Raw genomic sequence first — 22,626 nt, 5'->3', positions numbered from 1 at the left:
CTCCATAAAATTCCTATTCCACTCTGAGCCATGACTAACATGTACAGTATGTGTGCAATGAAAAAATTCCCCCACAAATGTCCTAACTCCAGATATTCAGTTGTATGATCTAAGCTTTGATTAAGACATATGTTGAAAGTATGAATCTGTTTTTATCCCAGTCTGGGATTCTTTCTTTTGTTACTAAGGGACTTGAGAGGAAGAGCTAACCTCAGTACATTTTGCATTTAGTTTTAGCATGGGGAACCACAAATGGCTAATGCTGCTGAAAAAAAAATATACCAAGCTAGAAAGGGGAGAACTGACTACAGACGCAATTAGTCACAAGAGCTACTGTGTATCTGCATAGAGACCATTTGGCTGTACTTTTGAAGGACAAAAATAAATGTAACTGTGAGGTGTTCAAAATATACTACAATTTGGTTACAACAGACCAGAGTTAGGTAGTATTATCTGGATGACACCCATGAAGATCAATCATTTTTATTCTTCTTTTAGTATTAGATCAATAATTATTCAATTCTTCAAAGCCGCTTTTCTGTTATAATTATAGCTAATCCAATGTTGAAAGTTTAATCTCACACCTCTATCGCATTTAATTCTTATTTGATGTTATTTTATTTTTTTCTGCCATCATCCTAATGGGAGTCAATTAGAATAATGAGGGCAAAAGGTTATGTATACATCTGGTCCCTGTATTTAACATCCTGGTTTATCTTTTGTGCCATGTGGAGAACAATGGTTGAAAGGTGGGCATGGGGACACCTTCTGTATACATTTTTGCTGCCAGAAGAAAAGAATGGAAATTTTCTACTTTTCACATATGTGACATCTGAAGTAACAAAAACATGGCAACAATACTAAGGAAATTGTTGCTTCTTAATTCCATGTTTAATTGTCAGAGGCAGAAGACAGAGGTGAAGAGAGAAGGCAGGACTTGCGTGGCTGCTGCTTTTTGAGGGCCTGGGCTGGAGCAGGCATGGCTTTCATTACATTTAAGTGAATTAGTCTGTTTCCTTTAAACAGGAGAGATTAACAAGCCACCAAGGGCCTGCTGTGGGATTCTGACACTTTTAGTGGCTTGTGACATATGATTTGTGAATATCAATTCTCCTTCAAAAGCAAAAAGCACATCTACCATTAGCATAAACTACGCCAAAAGCCAATTTTGGGTTTGGTTGAAATTCATTAACAATGGCATTTGCTAAGATGGAGAAATAAGTATTTCATTTGATCCAGTGTTCTGATAATTCTTAAATTATCTTATGGATTAAGAAATGGCTATGTGTAGATATTAGTAGTATTCCAAATCACTGTTCTTTAGTAAAGAGAACATTTCAAGTCTTGAACTAAAAAACTATGGTGAAATTCAATAAATGGAAACTATCAGCTAGCCTAAATAAACTTTCCTTAAAATTTTGTTTTCTTAGTGAAAGTGTAAGTCTTCAGGCAATATGGCATCAAGACAAATATTTCTCCAACTGTAAGATAACAAGATAAATGTTTTCCCTCATATGTGAGTAGGCAAAATAAACTTTGGTATTAAATGAATGACATAAATAATTTCAAGGTGAAAGAATTGATGCAAAATGAGTTTATAATGTACAACTACTTAAAAAACACTTCATTCATCCTTTAAAAAGTTGCTATTGAAAAAAATATTTATTCATATGTATTTATATATATTGTTTGGGGGACATTATGATATCAAGATAAAAATGGTCTGGAGCCTGATTTTTTTCACTTGAAGGTACAAATCTAGCAAAAAGAGATATTTTTGAGTCATTATATAAGCAAAACCTAGTCAAGAAAATACAGATTACTACAGCTAGAGAGTTTAATTTGCTTATGCACCATAGTGCCCAGTTGGCCACAGTATAAATGAAAGGTTTCACAACATACTAGCTCTATCTTATTGAGGCTAGTATAGTGGTTGAGTGCATTTGAACAGGAGCTACACTGCGTGGGTTCAAACCCTACTACCACCTTTTATTATAAGACCTCAGCTAAGTCAGGTAGCTGGCAATCTTGCAATATACCCAAGATGAGTATCCACACCATCAGATTCTTTTGAAAATGAAATGAGCACATGCATAAAATATATTATTTTATCCTAGTCCAAAAACAGCTGAAATGATGTGGATGGCCAGGAAGTAGATTTCTGTCATCAAGGCTGTTCGGCCAATTTATACCAATTATTTAGTGCTTCCTAATAAAATCCATGTAGACATATATTTTGGAAATCTTGCTTGCTTATAGGTTATGAAATCTTCAAAATAATGAAAAAGCTACTATGATACATGTGCTGATTGAAACAGAAATGATAGTTAGAACATGGACAGTTTCCATGATTGACATAAATCTAGTCAATCTAAGAAATTATAGAGATATTGCTGAATTATTCACTTGTTTTAACATGGAATGAGAGGTAAATTTAATAACTTATTACAAGTTCTAATTTTACTTTCTTGTCCCCCACTGTACTTCATCTCAAAATGACAGTATTATAAAAGGTTAAAATTTTCATTAATTTAATTACAGTGTCAGTCATTGAATAACTGCTTAGGAAGATAGTATAATCTAGGATAGAAACTACATGCTTTTATTCTATAATCACTGTCACAAAGAGAGGAATAATATACAATATCATAATTGACAGATAGCATTTTAATGAATGAATTTAACAGTGAGCAATTCTGATTATTTAATGAGAAAAAATGTCATACATTCCAAAGAACATAAAACATTTGCTTTTGACCCAGTGCCCCATAAGACACAGTACAACAAGATATGACAAATAATTTTTCTGGGTGTGGTGGTGCATGCCTTTAATATTAGTGCTTGGGAAGATGAGGTAGGAGGATCACTGAATTCTGGGCTAGCCTGAGGCTGCACAGTAAATTCCAGGCCATTCTGGGCCAGTGAGACTCTACCTTGAAAGTAAAAAAAAAAAAAAAAGATATTATAAATAATTTTAATCCCCATGTAAATTTTTGGGATTGTAGAAAGAAACAACTACTAAACAGTCTACTTTAGATTAGACAAATTCATAAATTATGGTAGTGTCTGTGAGGTGCTATAGAGCTAAGTTCAACTGAACACATTCTGATGAACTTTACTAACTTTCTTTTTATAAAAAGTTTATTCAATTATTTTCAGGCAGAGAGAAACAGTGAGAAGAGAGACAGACAGGCAGGCAGTCACAGACAGAGAGGGCACACCAGAGTTTCTAGCTGTTGAAAACAAACTCCAGGTGCATGTGCCACTTTGTGCATCTGGCTTTATGTGGGTAGTGGGTAATCAAATCCAGGTCATTAGTCATTATAGGCAAGCACCTTAACTGCTTAGCCATCTCTCCAGCCCCTAATTTTTAAAAAATCTTTTAACAACTTACATCCTCTGGGATTTTATAATAAATATTCTATGCATACACATGAATTACCCAGCATAGACATATAGTGCCCATCCTGAATGCCTGAGAAAATTTGTATATACAGCAGGTGAAATTCAAAGAAAGTTTGAAGCTGAAAGAATCTGTCATACTACATACATACAGTCTAAAATGTTAAGGACTTAATTAATTTCCCAAGATAATATGCAGAGAAATTAGAAACTCTCACCAGTATTCCTCTCTGGTGTCTCTAGCATTGGAAGTTGTGATCCAAATGGAAGTGATCACTTTGAGGGCTAGGATCATGCCAACACTTTGGGGCAGAATCACATAAGTACAACTTCCCATGGCCTAAGTAAAGAAGTATGGAAGAGCCAGAATCTCTAAGAGTTTGTTTATATAGTTGTCATCGGGTGTCGCGTCCCCAGCTTTTCTTCACAAATAGCAGTGGAGTGTGCTGAGAGAAAATAACCAGTTGAAGGGCAGGATCATGTTTTCTTCTCCCTCCTCCAGCTTTAGCACACACACACACTGGGACACAAGAGCAGACTGAAAACTGATCTAATTTCAGATCTATCAGAAAATCTTTCACTAAGCAGTGAGCATGGAAACTTAAGCATATGTTTTAACTTACTTTAAAATTATTTCCCTTTTATAGAACATACTGGAGCTTTCTTCTTTTCTAGGAGATATATATATATATATATATATACATATATATATATGCATTCTAAATATATATATATGCATGTGTATATACATATATATATTCCAAATACATATATATGCATATTCAATATATATGTATGTATATGCTAAATATGTAAAAAAAGTTCCAGATATATATCTATATTTTATGTTTGCATATAAATGGTTTGCCGACATGGAATATATGCATGAAAATGCATTCTGCAAACTTTTTCAGGTTATCCTCAGCTCCAAACACCACGAGCCTCTCCTCTTGTACTGTTACCATTAATTTAGTGTGACTTTTGTTTTCATTGTTTTTTAGAGGTTTATTGGTGTTAAGAATGAGAATATTTATTAAAGTTAAGATTACTATGTGTGACTCCTACCCCCACCCTTGAATTAGTCCCACAATGAGATTCATAATTTGCATGTACCATAAATTGCAAGTACACAATTTTGTTCTGATCACATGATATGGCCCATAAAGCCAAGTTGAGAAATACCTATTATTATATATTAGTCTTACTATATATACAATCTGGCCTTCCTCTCCTGCCCTAAACCTCTTCGTTAAGTGGTTATTAGAAGAAAATTTATCTTTATTAAGAGAAGTGCACACAACTGTCTCTGTGTCATTTTACTGATAAAAATGTTTTGGCAATACTGTGCACATTCAAATAGACCTGTGCTGCTTGCTTGGAGAGCATATTGACAAACTACTGTGTTCAAGCAACCCTGAGTCGTGGCTCTGTCCCAGCTCCCTTGCTCCAGAGCTGTGCTCCTAACTGCGCTCACCTTTCTCAATACCCCACCATTATCTCTTTTCTCAAATGCCTCTAGCACCAGCACTCAGTTGACAATGAGTGTTAAGAAGAAAAAGTAGGAGCCATTAGAGTCAGGCTCAGCTTGGCAAAAGCCCCATTATCTGAAGACTGGACAACAAAACGTTTGTCTTCTCTCTACAAAATCATAGCCCCTAGTGCCGTGAGAGAAACTGATTTTCTGTAAGAGGAAATGCCAGTTGTAAAATCATGCAGTCTTTCCAGGCTCTAAAAGTCAAGTCATATAAACAGACAAGATAATAAGTTTTAGAAGTGTAATATTATGAAAGAACCTTGAGATGAGAGGGTTTAAACATTTCATGTCATGAAATTCATGTATGCTGAGAGAGGATAGATCATACAGGATCAGTTTCAAAAGGAACAAATGCATAGTTAGAATTAATCATTGAAAATATCCTTCACAAAGTACTACTTACTGTCATTTTAATTTCCTACACTTAAAATTGGTTTTCTAACATCTTTAGCTATAAAGGGGACCCTTTATGAAAAGAGTTATCTTGGGAAGCAGTTTAAGAAAAATCCTTCAGTCCAGCTATGTTGAATATATATCTCAGTGGAAAAACAGACCACCTGGATTGTCAAGTTTTATGGCAAACAAGCAAACTTTTTGTTATTATGGTAACTGTTATGGCAGTATGAGCAAACAAAAGGTATATTTTCAACAATGCCTTGCAAGCATGCAATCATTTTAGACATAGCAATTTAGTCAGTCATACCTCAGGTATTGTTAGGAGCCTGATATTTGTTGGTTGTGTTTATGTTAAGTGCTTTGTTCCACCCTTACAGATGGGACGAGGAAGTGGAAGCTTGCAGACAGTGTAGTCATACAAGAAAGAGCTGCTCAAAGCATTGGCACTTACATCTGTTTGAGTCCCTGCTTTCTGCTCTCTACCATAAGACACAGCATTGTTTCTGCCAAGAATGATCCTAGATTTGGTCCATACAAGACTGACTTAGCTGACTCTGTAAGCTTCCTGAGGTGGTTGTAACAAATCTCTACAAATTTGGCTACTTAAAACAACAGAAATGTGTTATCTCCCAGTTCTGGAGGCTAGACAGTCAGTATTAGTTTCACTGGGTTGAAGTTAAAGGTGTTATCAGGGTTACAGTCCCTTCCACAGCTCTCCAGGGAGCTTGCATTCTGTGCCTTCATCAGCTTTTGGAGATGCATCCTTTGGCTCATGACCACCCCTATCTGCAAAGACAACAGCATCACATCTTCGAATCTCATTCTGCCTTCCTTTGTAATATCCAATCTCCTTCTGCATCTTTCTTCTAAGGACATTTGTGGTGGTCTCTAGTCTCATCTCAAGATTTTTAATCGTCCTGGCATCATTTTACCATATAATGCAACATCTACAAGTTTCAGGGATGGGAACTTGATATCTTAGATGGCTGTTATTCAGCCTTTCATATTCTACTGGTCCCCCCAAAATTACATGCCTTCCATATGAAAAATATTATAAAATCTTAGACATCAATATCCACCAAAGCTTTCACCAGCTTTAGCATAAAGTTGACAATCTCAAATACCATCAGATCAAAAATTTGACATTTCATAATCTAAATTGGGCACAAATGAGACTCTGAATGTGATCCAGTCTGAAGCAATTACTCTTCATCAATGAGTCTATAAAAGAGGAAATAGTTATCAATTCCCAAATAAAATGACAGAATTAGCATAGAATAGAAGTTATAGGCAGTTCTGTTCCCAGAAGAGAAAAATATGAGGAGAAATGTTTCTAGTCCCAAACAATTTGAATGCATAGCAGATCAAATGCCATTGAATGTCAAGGCTTGGTAGGATCCTCATGGCCTTACAGGTCCTGTTTTGGGCCCCACAGTGGCATTCTTTTAATCTGTATATTTAAATCTTCCTTGTGCCTAAGGCTTTGCAATAACAGTGAGCCATTTTTCCTCTAACTTTAAAGATAGCATGTGTTTGTGGCTAAGTTTTCTTATTCTGTTTATTCTTTTATCTGCCTGTAAAATTTGGGGGCATCTGACAACTTTCCTTCATCTTGCCCCTAGCTTTGTCCTAATTTACAATGTTTAGGTATAATATTCTCAAAACTTTGTAAGCCTCCTATACCCAAATTATATACCCAAATTCACCATGTACGTATGCTGCTTTCCACACAAGGGTCACCTGTCCTCCAGTTTCCAGCCACACACTCCTTGTTTCTTTCTGAGCTCTTGCCAGTTGTACTTTTATTTCTCATATTTCTACAAGCTTTCTGCTTCTGAGGTGATGAGTGTGCCCTAGATGATACAGACCTAACCCTCAGCTCCTTCCACGTTTGCACCATCACGTCTTTAATGAGTGTGCCCTAGGTGACAGAGACCTTACTGTGTCCCTTCAGCTCCTTCCACATTCACACCATCATGTCTTTAATGCCCCTGTTTTACCAGGACTCTGTTCTATTTTTGTCAACACATGCCTGAATATTCTTTTATTTCATGCCTAATGTCCAATTTTAAGATCACTTCCACATTTTTGGTATTTCTTACAGTAGCATTCCACTCTATTACCTGTGCCTTTTTTTAAAAAACAAATAAGTTGGTGTCTGAGTAGAAATGTCTTCTTTCACAATTCTGGGAGCATATAACTGATGTCAATTTTATAGGACCTGTATCAATGGATCATCAGAGCCAAGCTCTTCTCTGGGGTCTAAGAGGACCATCGTCTACTCTTCCTGTTTCAATAACTGCAACCTCATTCCTTAGCTCATGGCTCCTTCATTCATCTTCAAGGTAAACAGCACTGCTTCAAAACCTTTCTCTGGTCTCATTATCAAATCCCCTTCTGCCTTCTTTCTGTATATCCTTCTTTTGCATCTCTTATAAGGATATTTGTGATGACATGTAGGGCTCACCCATATAATGCAACTATAATGACCTCATCCCAAAGTCTTCAGTCACTTTTGAGAAAGCTTCACAGTATGAAGTGACCTCCACAGAACCTATGGTTTAGGATTGGATGTCTCTGGGAGATCATTCCTCAGGATACTACAGCACTTATTTTCCAATTCAGGTGTGTTCCCAGAATTTGCTCCTTGATCCGTGAAATGAGTATACCAAAGTAGCATTTTAATAATGATTTAGTTCAGTTCAGTGTACTCATTACATAGATAAGTCTCTGAGGCCAAGATAAAGTAAATGACCTGCTTGAGATCTCACAGTAAATGTTTTGACACAGCCAAGCCTGCATGCCACACCCCGTTGCTTCCACTGATTGTAGCACACTATTCTTTCTTGCTAAAAGAAAATACTAAGAATTGCCTATCTGTTAATCATCACGATATTAGCCAAGAATCAAAACACAACTCTGAAACCAGAAATAGTTATCACATATCCAGTAAGTTTTGAAAGGGGAGTAAAGTCATTATTAATATCTACTGAACATAATCAATGTAGTCTTACAATAATAGAGAACCATGAAAAATATCCTGTTTCATGATTACACAATTTTCAATCAGTGGTTTGAATGAATTTAAGTACTTCATGGTCAGCTTATTAATGATGGCCCTGTTGACGTAACCTCCCAGTTTTCAGAATTGTAAAGTTACAACTGAGTGGAATTGAGGTCATTTACTTCAATCGTGTCTTTTAAATACATTGAATATTAATTGTTCTTTCCAGAACATATGACTGACCAAAGGAAATTTCAGTTAATTGATCAAATTCATGTAGTTAAGATGAAATTTATTTAATAGTTTATATAAAGAGGATCTCTGATAGCTGCCAGGTTCTGGAATTAAGTGCTTGCATGAAATAGAGTCTACTCCACAACAAAATTTTGGTTTAAGAGGAAGTGAGTGAGTAAATAGTAATGAAATCAATGTAAAATTGTACTACTGATAGCACAACCCATGCAAAGTCAGCACAGTGGTTAGAAAGGCTTTCTTGAGTTGACAGATCACTGAAATCTGAAAGGAAGGAGAACTGCGAATGAGGAGATGCACACAGTCCCAGGTACACATTGCAGTATCTGTAACATTGGACATAGGGGTCAGACATGATCTGGAACTAAAATCAACCTAGAACATCTATCATGGGAGCCTGGTAAGAAATGAGACTGGGCTTGTTAGGGTACAAGTCATATACACTTTACATGATATCCAGTATAATGTGGAATGTAGGTAATATTCTGAGGCCGCTGGAAAGAAATGGAAATATCTAATAGAGAACTGGCTGTATGCATGTGCCCTTTACGTACACAAGACTGACAAAGACAATAATGGTTTTATTTTAGACTAGTTTATGACTGAGTGTGATACTATTGGGAGGCCAGAACAAAAGGCACCCAGTGAGGCTGTCCAAGCAAACAAAACAAGGTCTTCTAGCTAAGATAGGTGTGAGCACTGACTCATGTTAACTACATAATAACTTCTGTCTACATAATTTCCAGACTAACTTTTCTCACCCAAGTAGAATATGGGGTAACGCTATCTTACTTCTACCTCAATGTTATTCTGAGGACCAGTGAAAAAACATTAAAATATTTTATAAACTATAAAGTTAGGTACTATCAATTTTCTGCTTAATTTAGAATTGAGAAATCTTTCTAGACAGTTGTATAATTAATAGCTTTGCCCATTAGTCATTGCATAAAAGACTATTGTAAGCTAACCATTTAGAGCTCTTAAAATGTACCAGGTCCCGTATTTACAATTTTACATTTACAGTCACGTTTGTAAGTCTCTGAACTTATCTTGCTAGTGGTGATAATGTAGATGATAATGGCAATGGTGATGACACATAGATGTAGAAAACAAGGCCTGAGGAGCAACATGGCCAAGGTCGCAGCTACAGAGTTATGGCTTTCAGATTCTGTGCCAAAAAAAGATTGACCCCAGCATTCAGGGTTTCATTAGTGCATATTGTTGTGGACACGCTGTCAGTACCTGCCTCCTGGCTTATTTAAAAAAAAAAATACTTGGGTTGGAGAGATGGCTTAGCGGTTAAGCGCTTGCCTGTGAAGCCTAAGGACCCCGATTCGAGGCTTGGTTCCCCAGGTCCCACGTTAGCCAGATGCACAAGGGGGTGCACGCGTCTGGAGTTCGTTTGCAGAGGCTGGAAGCCCTGGCGCGCCCATTCTCTCTCTCTCCCTCTATCTGTCTTTCTCTCTGTGTCTGTCGCTCTCAAATAAATAAATAAATAAATAAATTTAAAAAAATACTTAAGTATGCCTTTTTGCAAGAAAAATGAGATAAGGTGTCCATTTTTGTTCATTTCCTCTTTGTTTCTCGTGGTAGGGGTTCCCTGTAACCCAGGCTGACTTGGAATTCAGTATGGAGTCTCAGGGTGGCCTAGAACTGACAGAAATTCTCCTATCTCTGCCTCCTGAGTGCTGGTATTAAAAGCGAGCGCCACCATGCCCGGCTATGTAACGTGTGCTTTGTTTCTTATCCTGATCACCTAATTCAAATCAATCTAGGACAATTTAGAACAGGAATGGCAAGAACAAAGACAGGGCTGGTGGTGGTGCCAGAGCCTCAGTAGTCCCCTGTGGGAGTCTTTTGTGAATTGTAAAATCTCTTCTAACTGATACACAGAGTAAGAACCTTTAAAGTCAGGAATATTTTGAATCTTAAAGTAATGGTCATCTGTGAACTCATGAATGGGTAATGAAGAAAGAGGTAACTCACTGAAGGTTGGAAGGAGGGCATCTGCTTCATGTTCCTAGGAAAAATTTATTTGTTTTCCTTTTTTTCCTAAACACCAATGTATAATCCTATCTATATTATCATTTAATTATAATCCTACATAAAATATTTTCAAATACTTCTCTGTTTTTATTTCAATGAAAGATGGGCATAACATTAAAAACAAGGAAGATTGGGTTTAAAGCAAAACAATGTACATGTGGCAATGTGTCAGAAAGCTGAGGTCCATGAATATAGAGGTGTTTACATACTGCTCTTTTACATGGCAGTAAAATATATTATTCTGTTCTCTGTGCCCACCAGCCTGCAAACCATTCCACCCTGTTGGTCTGCCTGTCTCCTGAACATTTCTTTTTTACTGGACACTCACATATTTTAGCTATCTTTGGGGGTAGTCTTACTCCTCTCTTTTCATCTTTGTACTGGAATATTCTCAGCGTGACCTCCTGATGTCATGTCTCTCCCTCAGTTAGAGGTTGCTGCTGACTTAACATCTTCCCTGCTTCTTGATTTGGAGTGTAAAATGCAATCTTTCACCTTCCAGCTCTCTGTGATAAGTTTCTGTCTCTAACAATACAGGAAAATCTGTGAGGAAAGTCAAGAAAGGTCACAGTCTTGGGAGCAGGAATAAAAAGTAACCACATTATATACTGACTGGGGAGCACCTGTGACAGTCTTAGTTCAAAACCATATCATAATGATACAACAAATGTGGTTTGAAATATTTAATAATTAAGAGATTGTGTTTTGCCTTTTATATGTACACTATTTTTTTTTACTTTACAAGTTTACCTGTTTTGTTAAAGTTTTTCTTCATTTTGAAAGTCATGTAGTTTGTGTTCTTGAAGACATTTGTCTTCTGTTCACTATTTCAATTCTTTCTTTTAAGTCATCTTTTGGTTTTCAAATACTATCTAAATCTCTTATAGAACTAAACCTCCATTCCTTCCTCCAACCTCAGAATACTATGAACACTACAACTCCAAATCAAGTTTCAGGTAGATCTAATATGGCCCTTCCATCCATTTTTTTTAAAGGCTAGGTATATCCCTCATTTCTACATCTTCCCTCAGTTCCGGTGCTGTTAATCTGCATTTTACTAGATCATAATCCACAGGATTACATTTACTTTTACTGGTAGCATACTGATTTGATGAACGTATAGTAGTATGTAGCAGTCACTGTTGAGCGGTATACCAGTATAGACTCCTATTTCTTCAAACTTTGGACAAGTCCAGCTTTGGTGTGATTTCTCCATCCTTCCTGGAAGAGGTCTGAGTTCCCCTTTGCAGGATCCTGACTCCCATCTGTCCAAAAGCTTCTCGAGCCAGGTGGATGAGAATAGTTCTTGGGTTTTCTGCTACGGTGCCCTGTTTGTTTCTTCTTAGCCTTCATCATTATGTTTCATACCTTTTGGCTTGTTTGCTTTGGACAGAGTCAGTAGACTATCATTCCCTGAGAAGCAGAAAATTTACTCTGCCTCACATAGTAGCTAACACACAAAGCAGCAGTCATAACTTTTGAATAAGTTCATGAATGAAAACATCATCTCATGTAACCATTACCATGGAGGAACGAGAAAGGCACTGTTACTATTTTTTGTTTTTTTACAATGACAACTTTCCTACAGCTACACTCTTGTCTGGTGATTTTCACCCAAACCTGTGGCTTTAAAGCCCATTTTCAATCCAGGCCCCATACTTTTAGACATGTTGATGAAAAGTTTATATTTTTCTCACTCTTGCAACAGTATAGTCTTTTTTAGCAGGATGTGGGCTTAAGCCTCTCTAGCTGTTGATGAATTCTGTAGGATTTATCTTAAATTGCAGATTCTCATTTCAGTTAATTTAAAATTGAGTCAAACACCAGCAGTAGGGTTATATTTCTCTCACACCTTTCTTGCCATGTCAGGATTTTATTGGGCTACTTTTATTTGCCTGATCTCTATTCTAGGAGTTCAAAACCTTTGTGTTTGTCACTTTGAAGAGTAATTCATCTCTCTTATTCTTATGACACACACAGAGAGAATTGTCATGGCGGGGCTCCAGGCACTGAAATCGAACCTGAGACGTGTGTGTTGTCTTGTGATCTTGGGCACATGTACAACCTTTCAAGCTTGCATCACCTGTACATCTGCCGTATGTGGGATCTGGAGAGTCAGACATGGGTTGTTAGGCTTTGCAGGCAAGCGCCTTAACCATGAGTCCATCTCTCCAGCTCACCATCTCCTTTTTGTTGCATTGTGTGTCCACAAACTCTGCATACTTTGTGGCTCATTGTGATTTTTGTCCTGCCACTCTGGCTTCTAGCATTTTCTTTTTTTCTTCTTTACCACTTTTCCTAGTTTCTTGGCTGTCAGCATTTTGAACGTTAAAGCACTTATGTATTTTTGTTCACCAGGCTTTTATAGCATAATCTGATTGACATCAGCAGTCTCATTCCCATATTTAAACAATCATATCCTTCTATAGAGAATTTAAGAAATGCCCATAAAAACTGGTAATTACTGTTACTAATATATTATAAAAATTTCTCACATTTGAGGAAAATCATGTGTTACCATTTCTTTTCTTTTCTTTTCCTTTCTTTTCTTTTTTTTTTTTGGTTTTTCAAGGTAGGGTCTCACTCTAGCCCAGGCTGACCTGGAATTCACTATGGAGTTTCAGGGTGGCCTCGAACTCACGGCAATCCTCCTACCTCTGCCTCCCGAGTGCTGGGATTAAAGGCATGCACCACCATGCCTGGCTTCCATTTCTTGATATTATATATTATTAACTCTTCCTTCAAGTCCATCAGTAAATCAGTGGCTTAAACTCTGAAAACAATTTTTAAACTGTAGCTTGACTTTTCATCATTATTACAGTAACAGGTAAATTTGATGTATGTAAATAGGTAGATGTTGCATATAATAGAAATAATTTTAATCCAGCAATCAGGCCCAAAATGTTCTTTCTTTGAAGAAGCATAGGAATACACATATATTAATAGTGACTCATTCCTATGAGTGCTTAAAAGTATTCCTAGTGGAGATGTACATTTCTACATGGGGTTAAGCTGAAGTATACATACATGTGTGTTTTGTATTGCTTCCCCAGTAATAACCCAAATTTACCACAGCATGCTTTTTTTTTTTTTTAAAGACATATGCATTTTTCAAGGCTATAAAAGGAGCTGAAGAGTCTCCATGACATTTGACAAATTGGGGATATGAAATATCTCACAACCAGTATTTCTTCTCTCCTACAATAGAAGACAGGAAATTCTTCTTAAGTCATCTTAACTTTCTTTGACACAAGTTCAGGAAATGGTATAAAAGTGAATCACAAAGTAGCTAGAGAAAGAAATAGTGAAATGGACCTGCGTAAACAGGCATTGAGCATAGAATTTAACCTGATGTCCTAGATAAAAAGGGTAGGCTCCATTCTCTACAGGTTGCTTATCTGAGGATTGCTCAAGAGGCATAGCTTAAAAGAAGATGGCCTGGGGCCTGGGATAAGAATGGATTAACTAGAGATTCAAAATAACAAGAGGATCCTGGTGGAGAATGTTGAATTTAAATTGTTGAAGTTTTTATGCACAGAAGATAAACCATCCAAAATCCCCAAATACCTGTCTAGCTCTTGGCCCCGAATGTCATCTAGGGTCCCAGTAACGCTAATGAATAACTTTCATTGGCCTCAAAGTTATATGGGGGAGTTTAAAACCTGATAAAAAATGTAAAAGAAAGTAGAGGAGATGGTAAACTGATCAGGGCACACCACAGACTTGTCAGAGTGCCTCAAATGAGAACTATGAGAACTTGGTTGAGGATTGAATTATAAAGACTTTGCGGAGGATAGTCACCCTCAACAGAGATGTGGGGCCTTAAGAAGATTAAGTATAAAATGACATGTGTGTTTTTCAGGGAATAATTCTACAAGGTCCTTAAAAGAAATTAATAATTGTGGAAAAATATAAAGTGATGTTTTTAACAAGTCTGCAATCTTTCAGTTAACTCACACTATACAGAATTAGGTTATAGTTGTAAAGAAATCATTAAGTTTGTCTAGTTAACAATTATTTAAAGTTTAGAGTACATCAAATTAATCAAGACTTTCTTTTCTGTTAAGTTTAGTTGGATGATATATTAACGTATTCATGACACCACTCATTGCAGGAAGCATGCCAAACGTTTGGAAATTCCTCATTAATGATAACACATATGCTGACAGGTCAGGCATAGGTAAAGGTGGGCAGATTTAAGTTGAAGAATTATTAGGTGAGCTATAAAATGAAGTAACGCTTGACTGCCAGCACTGCGAATCTATCAGATGGTAATTGGATGCACGTGTTAGCAGCAGTAAAAAGTCACTGTCCAGTTGTCCACCTTACATGGGAATCTACTCTGAGTGTCCTTTTTGATTTATTGTTCCAATTAGAACACAGTGTTCAAAGAAAGAACACAATTGACTTGATTTAAAAGCCAGGGAGCCCTTAAGGCCATTATTTTGAGAGTGGCCTAGCCCCTTGTAGATATCTTGAATGTTTCTATTTGTGGAACATCTGTAAAAATTATGTACTCAGTTTAAAAAATAATTTTGTAAAGTATGCAAATGTTGTATTTAATAATTGAGTATTCTGTCACTGGAGGGACTCAAGTCTTGGGTATACACTTCCTCTCCCTAATTCTAAAGGCGCATTTCTAGATTACTTTTAGTGACACTGTCTGGCTGGCACGGGTAGCATGAATTGAGGGGGAAAGCACTGATTATAGATGGTAAGTATTTGGTAAAACCAAGTAAAAATCATCATGTGTCAATTCGCAAATGTGAAAGATCTTAAAACATTGTGGTACACTGTGAAAGTTTAATGTGCTTCTGTATAAAGGGGTTTGAAACAAAATGTAGTTCATTGTTATGAAATTGCATTAATATTCAATAAACATGGACCTTACATCCCTTCTCACTGCTAAATTAAAATAAATCTTTAATTTCTATGAGAGGGTTGCTAATATTTTACCTGTTTATATTAAGCAAACATCAACTATTAATGCTGACAAACGCTGGGCCATTCATACTAAACTGTCATCTGAAAAACACTCTCCATGGAAAAGTTCACAGAATTAATGTTAAGATAGATTGAAGTCACTTTGAACTGACACATCTGTATTACTCTTCCTTCTCAAGCAAAACAAATATCACTTGCATTCTAACTATGGATAAACATACCGACACTGGCTTAGGAAACATGTATATATTCTCAAGCAACTCATAAATGTGAGGAACATTAGTCCCATCTTAAGTGAGCTGTCAACCTTCCCCAGGGATTTTGGCTTGTGGAAAAGTAGATGTCTGGATAGTAAATGAGGTTTGCCTCTGAATATTAAGATAGTTGTGTAGGAACTTACAGTACTCATTCATGCTCATTACAAGTTACTTAAATTCTATGGAAATGTGCTGATATAAGAATTTATACTACAAAGTTTATATTAATGTAGAAGAAAATGTGTATTCATGCTGTTTTCTTTGATTTTTAAAGTACTTGTCTTCTGCTAAAAGTCTGGGCTTAAATAGCTTTTGGGAATCATGTGATTTTAAGGAATGGTCCATACCATCCAGCAACAGGTGACTGGAATTGCTGAGACATAGAGATTTGTGTCTCTGAATTCTTCTTCTCCAATACCAGCATGTCATTTCTACCAAATGTTTGGTTGGACTCTTCCAGTAGGTGGTTATAAATTAGATTTATGAAGAGGGAACACTCAAGTTGTACATTTTAGTGGATTTATGATAAAGCCATCAAAGTGGAGGGACCACATTGTAGAAATGTAGTAAAGGTGACAGAGCAATGTCATGTAAACATTAAATACAGTGCCTTCCTTCTTCATAAATCCTTGATGCTCAGGATTAAATGCCTCTGGTTATAAATTATGCAACAAAATTCTCAAAAGAACCACAATTTTAGATAAGAAACCAGAAGCCATAAATTGTCCATAGGTTTTCTTCCCAGAAAGCTCTTGTATATTTATTAGAAGATAATATTGTCATCCTTATTTTCCTCAACAATTATTTTTCTCACTTTAGCTTCCTACAATAATAAATTGCAGTCCTTATTAAATAGTCATAATAATGCTTTTAATCCTAGACAACAATGCCATTTTTATGGGGTAAAAGTACATTTTGGACTTGCAGACTTATTTTAAAGCAAATCATATATACATATAAGAGACTTAAAAATGCACATACATGTTACATATAGCAATATGTGTGTGTGAGAGAGAGAGAGAGACAGAAAGACACAGAGAGAGTATACTCTTTTAGGATTATGAGTTAGAAGTTTCTATTACAGCTTAGGTTCCCACAGGTATTTGCCATCAAATTATTTTATTGCACATGGGAACAATTAAGTATTTGGCCCTCAGCTGTAAACAATTACTATACACAATGACATTCATGGATTTTCTTAAGTCGTTATGTATTCTTAATGACCTCTGTTAACATAAGTGAGATTGATGTATGTGTACTTTGTGTGTGTCTATTAGCAATTCCACTCCCAAACATACTATCAAGAGAGGGAATGGTCTAGATAGTGCACAGACATTGTCTGCTACCTTGGGCCACCTGCCATGGTGATCACTCACATATTTTGTGATTGTCCCAGGGCGATTATACTTTTCTTCCCATTAATTTTAAAATGTATTAGTTTTAACAGATAAAGGCAAATAATGTTTTGGATGACTTATTTTTTGGTGATTTGGTGGATCTAATTCTCACACATTGGTATTAATGTTCAGACTAGCAGACTTAACCAAATAGGCTTAGGCTTGTGTCATGATTTTGCCAAATTCTGGTTGAAAAACTAGAAAATTTATGTATTTCATCAGCCTTAATTTTTATATTTTAAAAGTACAGGTAGTAATATATCAAGTATAGTCTTAGTAATAATATTAAGTGTAACATATATTTAAGGAGATGGGGCACATATCACATTCTTAGGCTGATTTCTCCACTGTCTCCCATTCTCCTTGCTTAAAAAGGGCCCATAAGATCTGGGACATTCATCTTTAGTTGTCTTAAGTTTGGAGATACATTTTCCTTTCACTAGATTCCTCTTTTCTTCAACTTTTCACTACATTCCTCTTGCCTCCCCCCCACAGGGGAAGCTTACAGCTGTTTTACTCATGTCCAGAAATAAGTCATACGGGCCCAGTTGCAAGGGGACCTAACAGCTGTATCCAGCCTTGGAGGTGGCCAGAACTGGAGTTGAATGGTAATGTTTCAAGGGCAAAGCTCTAGATATAAGGAACGATAAAACAAAACCTAAATGAGCCTGCACCTATCTAGTGACAGGTACACCACAGCTATTCTAAATTATTCAAGCTTTCTCAGACTTCTAGCAGCAGAAGCATAATTCACCTCTTCTCCCCTTCCTGCATCGGTATAATGGCGTGGAACAAACATACTCTTCTTACAAAAGATGCCCTAATCATCACCCCAAGTTGAGAAGAATTTCTTTAACAGATGCAGCGCTCTCAGAACTATCCAAATCATAGGTATCAGCTTTGGAGGTAGATGGTAAAATATTTTCTTGCAATAGTTATGAGTCATTTCTTTTCTGCCCTCTTGTGAACATCTTTCTGGCAACACACCAGAAACACAGTTGTTTAATTACCAAGGACATCACAAACATATAACCCCTTAGATAAACTGTTACTGTATTTTAACAGCAATAGTACTAGGGTCAATAGTATCAAGGAAAATTACTCTCCAAATAAGCAAACCTCAAAAGAACAGCTTTGTGTATTGAGACTAATTAATAACTTGTTTAGGGAAATAGTCCTGAAATGTGGTTTTTGGACAAGGAACTGACACTCTTCAGAGGTTAGATATCCTAATATTTAACAGGCTACCATTTGGTGGGCTGACTGGCTGGTTACCCTGTAGGCATGGCAAAAGTTTGTTCACATGTAATTATGCAACATTTAGACAATATCTTAATGATACCATGTAGTTCAGCTGAATCAGTCCAGCTGGAAATTATAGCAGCATTCTGATTACTGGGCCACATGTGAAATTAAGGCCCTTTCAACCTCTACTTTTCACTTGCGAGGTTTTGATACAGATGTTCTGGAAAGCTTAAATTAGTTATGGTTTGACAATATTTAGCAGTGTAAAGCCCCTCTTTTCATTTTAAACCATTAATTAAGATTGCTTTCCTATAATATATTTAGCTTGTAATTTCAAATGGGACTATTAGTAATTAGTATACTTTGTATCACAGAAGATATGGCATATGTTTTGAACAGTTAGATGGAGAACTGATGCACTACTTTATTCCATAAAAATTGTTTATATATCACCTTTTTGGTAGCTCATCTTATAAAAATAAACTCAGTGTGTTCCCTGGAAATCATTTTACTAAGTAGTTCATGATACAGTGAGTATTAATTCAGAAAATCATAATTGAAGTTTTATAAACTAATATGGTGCAGGTTGTTCATTATGTCACATCTGAAAGATGCTTAAAATATAGTATTGGCAAAACCAACTTATCAAACTTTCAAAAACAAAGATAGCTTAGGGTGAACACTCAGGAATTTTATTATATTTCTTTGAGTTTTCCACATGAACTGAAAATACAAAGAAATTCAGTCCATGGGAATTAGAAAAGAAAATCCCATATACTTTGTGTGGCTCCGTGTGGGGGCAGGCTTTTTGACACTTAGCTGAGCGCCACCACTCAGTTTTGCTTTAGCAGTAAGCAAAAATGTGAAATAACAAATGCAAATAGCAATACTTGATGAACTCAGATAATAAATGACTTTCAAGTCATAATACTCATCATTAATGGCATTAGTTCAGCCACTTTCTTGGAGTCAGAATGAGTATGTGTGAGCATGTGTGTACAGGAGGGTTTAGTTAGCATCTTCAGTACTGACCCTAAGGTCACCTAATTTAAAATACTTCTACAAATGTTTCATGGCTTCTAAACATATTGGTGATTGTAATAATTAGGATGAGCTATTTAGAAAGGAACATAGTTAATGACAAATGGTGTGTGAGTTCCCAGAGAATAAAATATCCTTAATTCATGTAAATCTTTATTGAAAAGCAAAATGCTAAGTTCTGGTTAACTGTCATTTTCTTCAGTACTTGGCTAGTTATTAGCTAAGGAATTCTGGAACATGTGACCCATGTATTTATGTTAACTGACAAAAATATATGCTTAGAATTCCCAAACAACTAACATGAAAAGGTCCCCTTAGAGGGTGATTTGGAATTTACCAAAGAGATAAAGCTAACTGGTCATTCAAGATGTTTAAAGGTCATTGTCTGCTGTCTTCAGTGGGCCATTTCATAGCCTTGGGACCCTTTGAAATAACAATCAATAGAGGATGAGTGAGTCTCAGCACTTGAAAGTAACCAGGAAAGGAAGCCAGCAGAGTGGTGACCTGACTTGGCTGGACTGATTCAAGAAGCAACATTGTATCCACCCCTCCCCTCCTTGTCCTCCCTCCCACCATCAGACCACACCCCTGCAAGAAAGTAAGATAGAGAGACCAGAGGGGAAGGGAAGGAAGAAGGAAAGAGATCCAAATATCTCAGGCAAAAACCAAAACAACAACGATAATAAAAAACACAAAAGACTTCACTCTACGGGATACACGAAAACCATGGAAACAAACTTATTATGACTTTTACTTTGAAAAATAAAAGAATGACAATGAAATTTGTGTGAGGTCTGCGTGAATCCAGTCCCAGATGTTTACAATGCTGTAGTAGTATGGCTGTGCAATATGAGAGGTTTCAGGAGAAACTGTACAACGGGACGCTGCAGAGCGGAGCATATGCTATTGACAAGGCCGACATGAGCATCATGTTACCTAGAGAGGAGGCCGACAAATATCGGCGGGGCTGCCTGAAGAGCGCCATGGACTGCAATCACTCAAGCCAACACGAGGGATCCAAAAGGGGGGGGGGGGACAAAACCGGAGGGTGGGGGGCGGCTATCTCGAGGTGGTGAGGCAAAAGGATGGGGGGCGGGGAGGCAGTGGAAGTGACTTTTCTTTCTTAAAGTTCCCATAAAGTCCTAAAAGTGACAGCAGATAATTATTTTCAGCTTGAGGAGCCTGTCCCAAAACTCTTAAGATTACCATCGATATGTGTTTACTTGAGCCATTTCTGGAAGGGAGGGGACAGGACGGGGACCTTCTAATGAGATGAGGAAAGCTCAGGGATGGAGACAGAAAGGAACGTGCATCTCCACCTATCTCCTCTCGGCAACCACTCCAGGGCGCCCTGCGCGGTGCAGCCGGTGACCAACAGGAGAGAAGGGGCGGACGGGGTGACCACGGCCGGGAGGTGTGCAGGAAGCTGGCCCAGGGGAGGGGATGCAGCCCCAGTGGCACGATGTGTATGCACCGGAGTGGGGGTGATTTAGTGTGAAAGTATTCCACTTAATCATTTTACAGGGGTTGGGGACGTAAATATTTAGCTGGCCACATCTGGAACGCATTTTCAGCCGCCCCCCCCCCCCCGTGTGGGGTGGGGGGGTGGATAATTGGAAGGAGGACAGCACGCATTCGTTACTTACTGTAGGGACAGTTTTCTTTCTTGGTACCGCTGACCTTGCCGTTCTTCTCGATCTTGAGAAAGTACTTGGTGAAAGAGAAGAGCTTTCTCCAGCGCACATCTCCTTGGAGATGATTGTAGCTCCGTACGTGCCTCCCCGCACTGGAAGGAGAGGAGGAGGAGGACGAAGAGGAGGAGGAAGAGTTGGTGGCCTCTGGTGACACCATGTCCGGACCAAGCGCTTGGCAGGTGACAGGGACTGAAGACACCAGGAAAAGCAACAAGAAGCAGCAGCAGCAGCAGCCGGGCAGGTGGGGAAAGGCTGAGGCACAATGTGTCAGTATCCATTTCCACATTGTAGTGAAGCTCTGGGCGCTGGAAACTGTCTCATCAGAAGGAACATGCTGGAAGGGTAAGACCTGGTGCGAGGCGAGGAGACAGCTGGAGGTGGCGGCGGCGGCTGCTGCTTAGTTGCCTCCGGGCGCGGATCTGGCCAGAAGTGAATGCATCAACATCCATAACTCCTCGCCAGAGCCGGCTGCCTGTCCGCGCTCCTCTCTCCTCTCCTCTCCTCTCCTCTCCTCTGCCCTCCGCCGCGCTCTGCTGCGCCCGGGACCCGCCGCCTGCGCCGCGGTCTGTCTCCGCGTGGATGGACGTGGGTGGCCGCTGTCGCGGGAGCGGGTGGTGTGGTCACCAGCGCTCTTGGCTCCCCCACCCCCTCGCCCCACGGGGTTACTTTGCTCTCTTCTTCACCATATTAGAGGCAAGAAAAGGGCCGAAAAACAGATGACAGCGGGGTGAAGAGAACCCATAGCTGCTTGGGCGCGGGGAGAAGTCTGCACCCGCGGCGCAGGGCACCTCCAGGCCCCTTTGCGCTGATGGAGCCCCGAGCCCGGGGTCCCCTGCGCTCAGCTCAGCTCAGCTCAGCGCGTCTCCTCTCAGTTGTCAGAACTGTAGGCAGCTGCTGGCTCGCCCTTGTTTTCTTCTCTCTCCTCTCTTCCCTCTCTCTCTCTCTCTCTCTCTCTCTCTCTCTCTCTCTTTTGGTGGTGCCTGTCGATGGCGAAGCCTCCTGAAAAAAAAAAAAGAAAAGTGACTTCTTGTTGGAGAGAGGATGGTTGCTGGTGTTTTTGTTTGGCCCTATCCCCGCCTTGGAAGAGAGGCTTGTAAACAGGTTGAAGCCCCGAGTCTAAATGTCAGTACCGCTCCGCCAGAGGTGGGCTCAGCCTCCTTGCTGGTCAGACCTCATTGGCGGGGGGGGGGGGGGGGGGGAGGGGTGGGGGTGGAGGGTGGAGGATGGGGGGGGTCAAGTGGCGGTGGGACATCTGAAACCCTGCGCTGCTGGGAACGCCTGGGAGAGGGAGGGAGAGGGAAGGGGCTGAGCTGAAGTGGGGGGGGGGGGATGCAGGGGAGTCGCCCAGCGCGAGGGGCTCAGCGCCGAGGAGCCCAGGGCTGCGGGTCCCTGGCGGGTGGCCGCGGGCGCAGCC

General features: G+C 38.7%; 1 protein-coding gene across 1 annotated transcript in view; it reads right to left on the bottom strand.

The window, feature by feature from the left end:
* Fgf10 (fibroblast growth factor 10) overlaps nt 1–22,153 on the bottom strand; it is an 82,687-nt gene extending 60,534 nt beyond the window's left edge. The window contains exon 1 of the mRNA XM_004664953.2: nt 21,165–22,153. Within this exon, the coding sequence (XP_004665010.1) occupies nt 21,165–21,498 (334 nt within the window). The 5' untranslated portion in view covers nt 21,499–22,153. The remainder of the gene's footprint in view (nt 1–21,164) is intronic.
* Between the last annotated feature and the right edge of the window lie 473 nt (nt 22,154–22,626).

Source organism: Jaculus jaculus, chromosome 20, assembly GCF_020740685.1.
Source record: "Jaculus jaculus isolate mJacJac1 chromosome 20, mJacJac1.mat.Y.cur, whole genome shotgun sequence".
NCBI classification, from domain to species: Eukaryota; Metazoa; Chordata; class Mammalia; order Rodentia; family Dipodidae; genus Jaculus; species Jaculus jaculus.
Note: the sequence above shows the minus strand (reverse complement) of the source record. Positions and strands in the feature narration are given on the sequence as shown.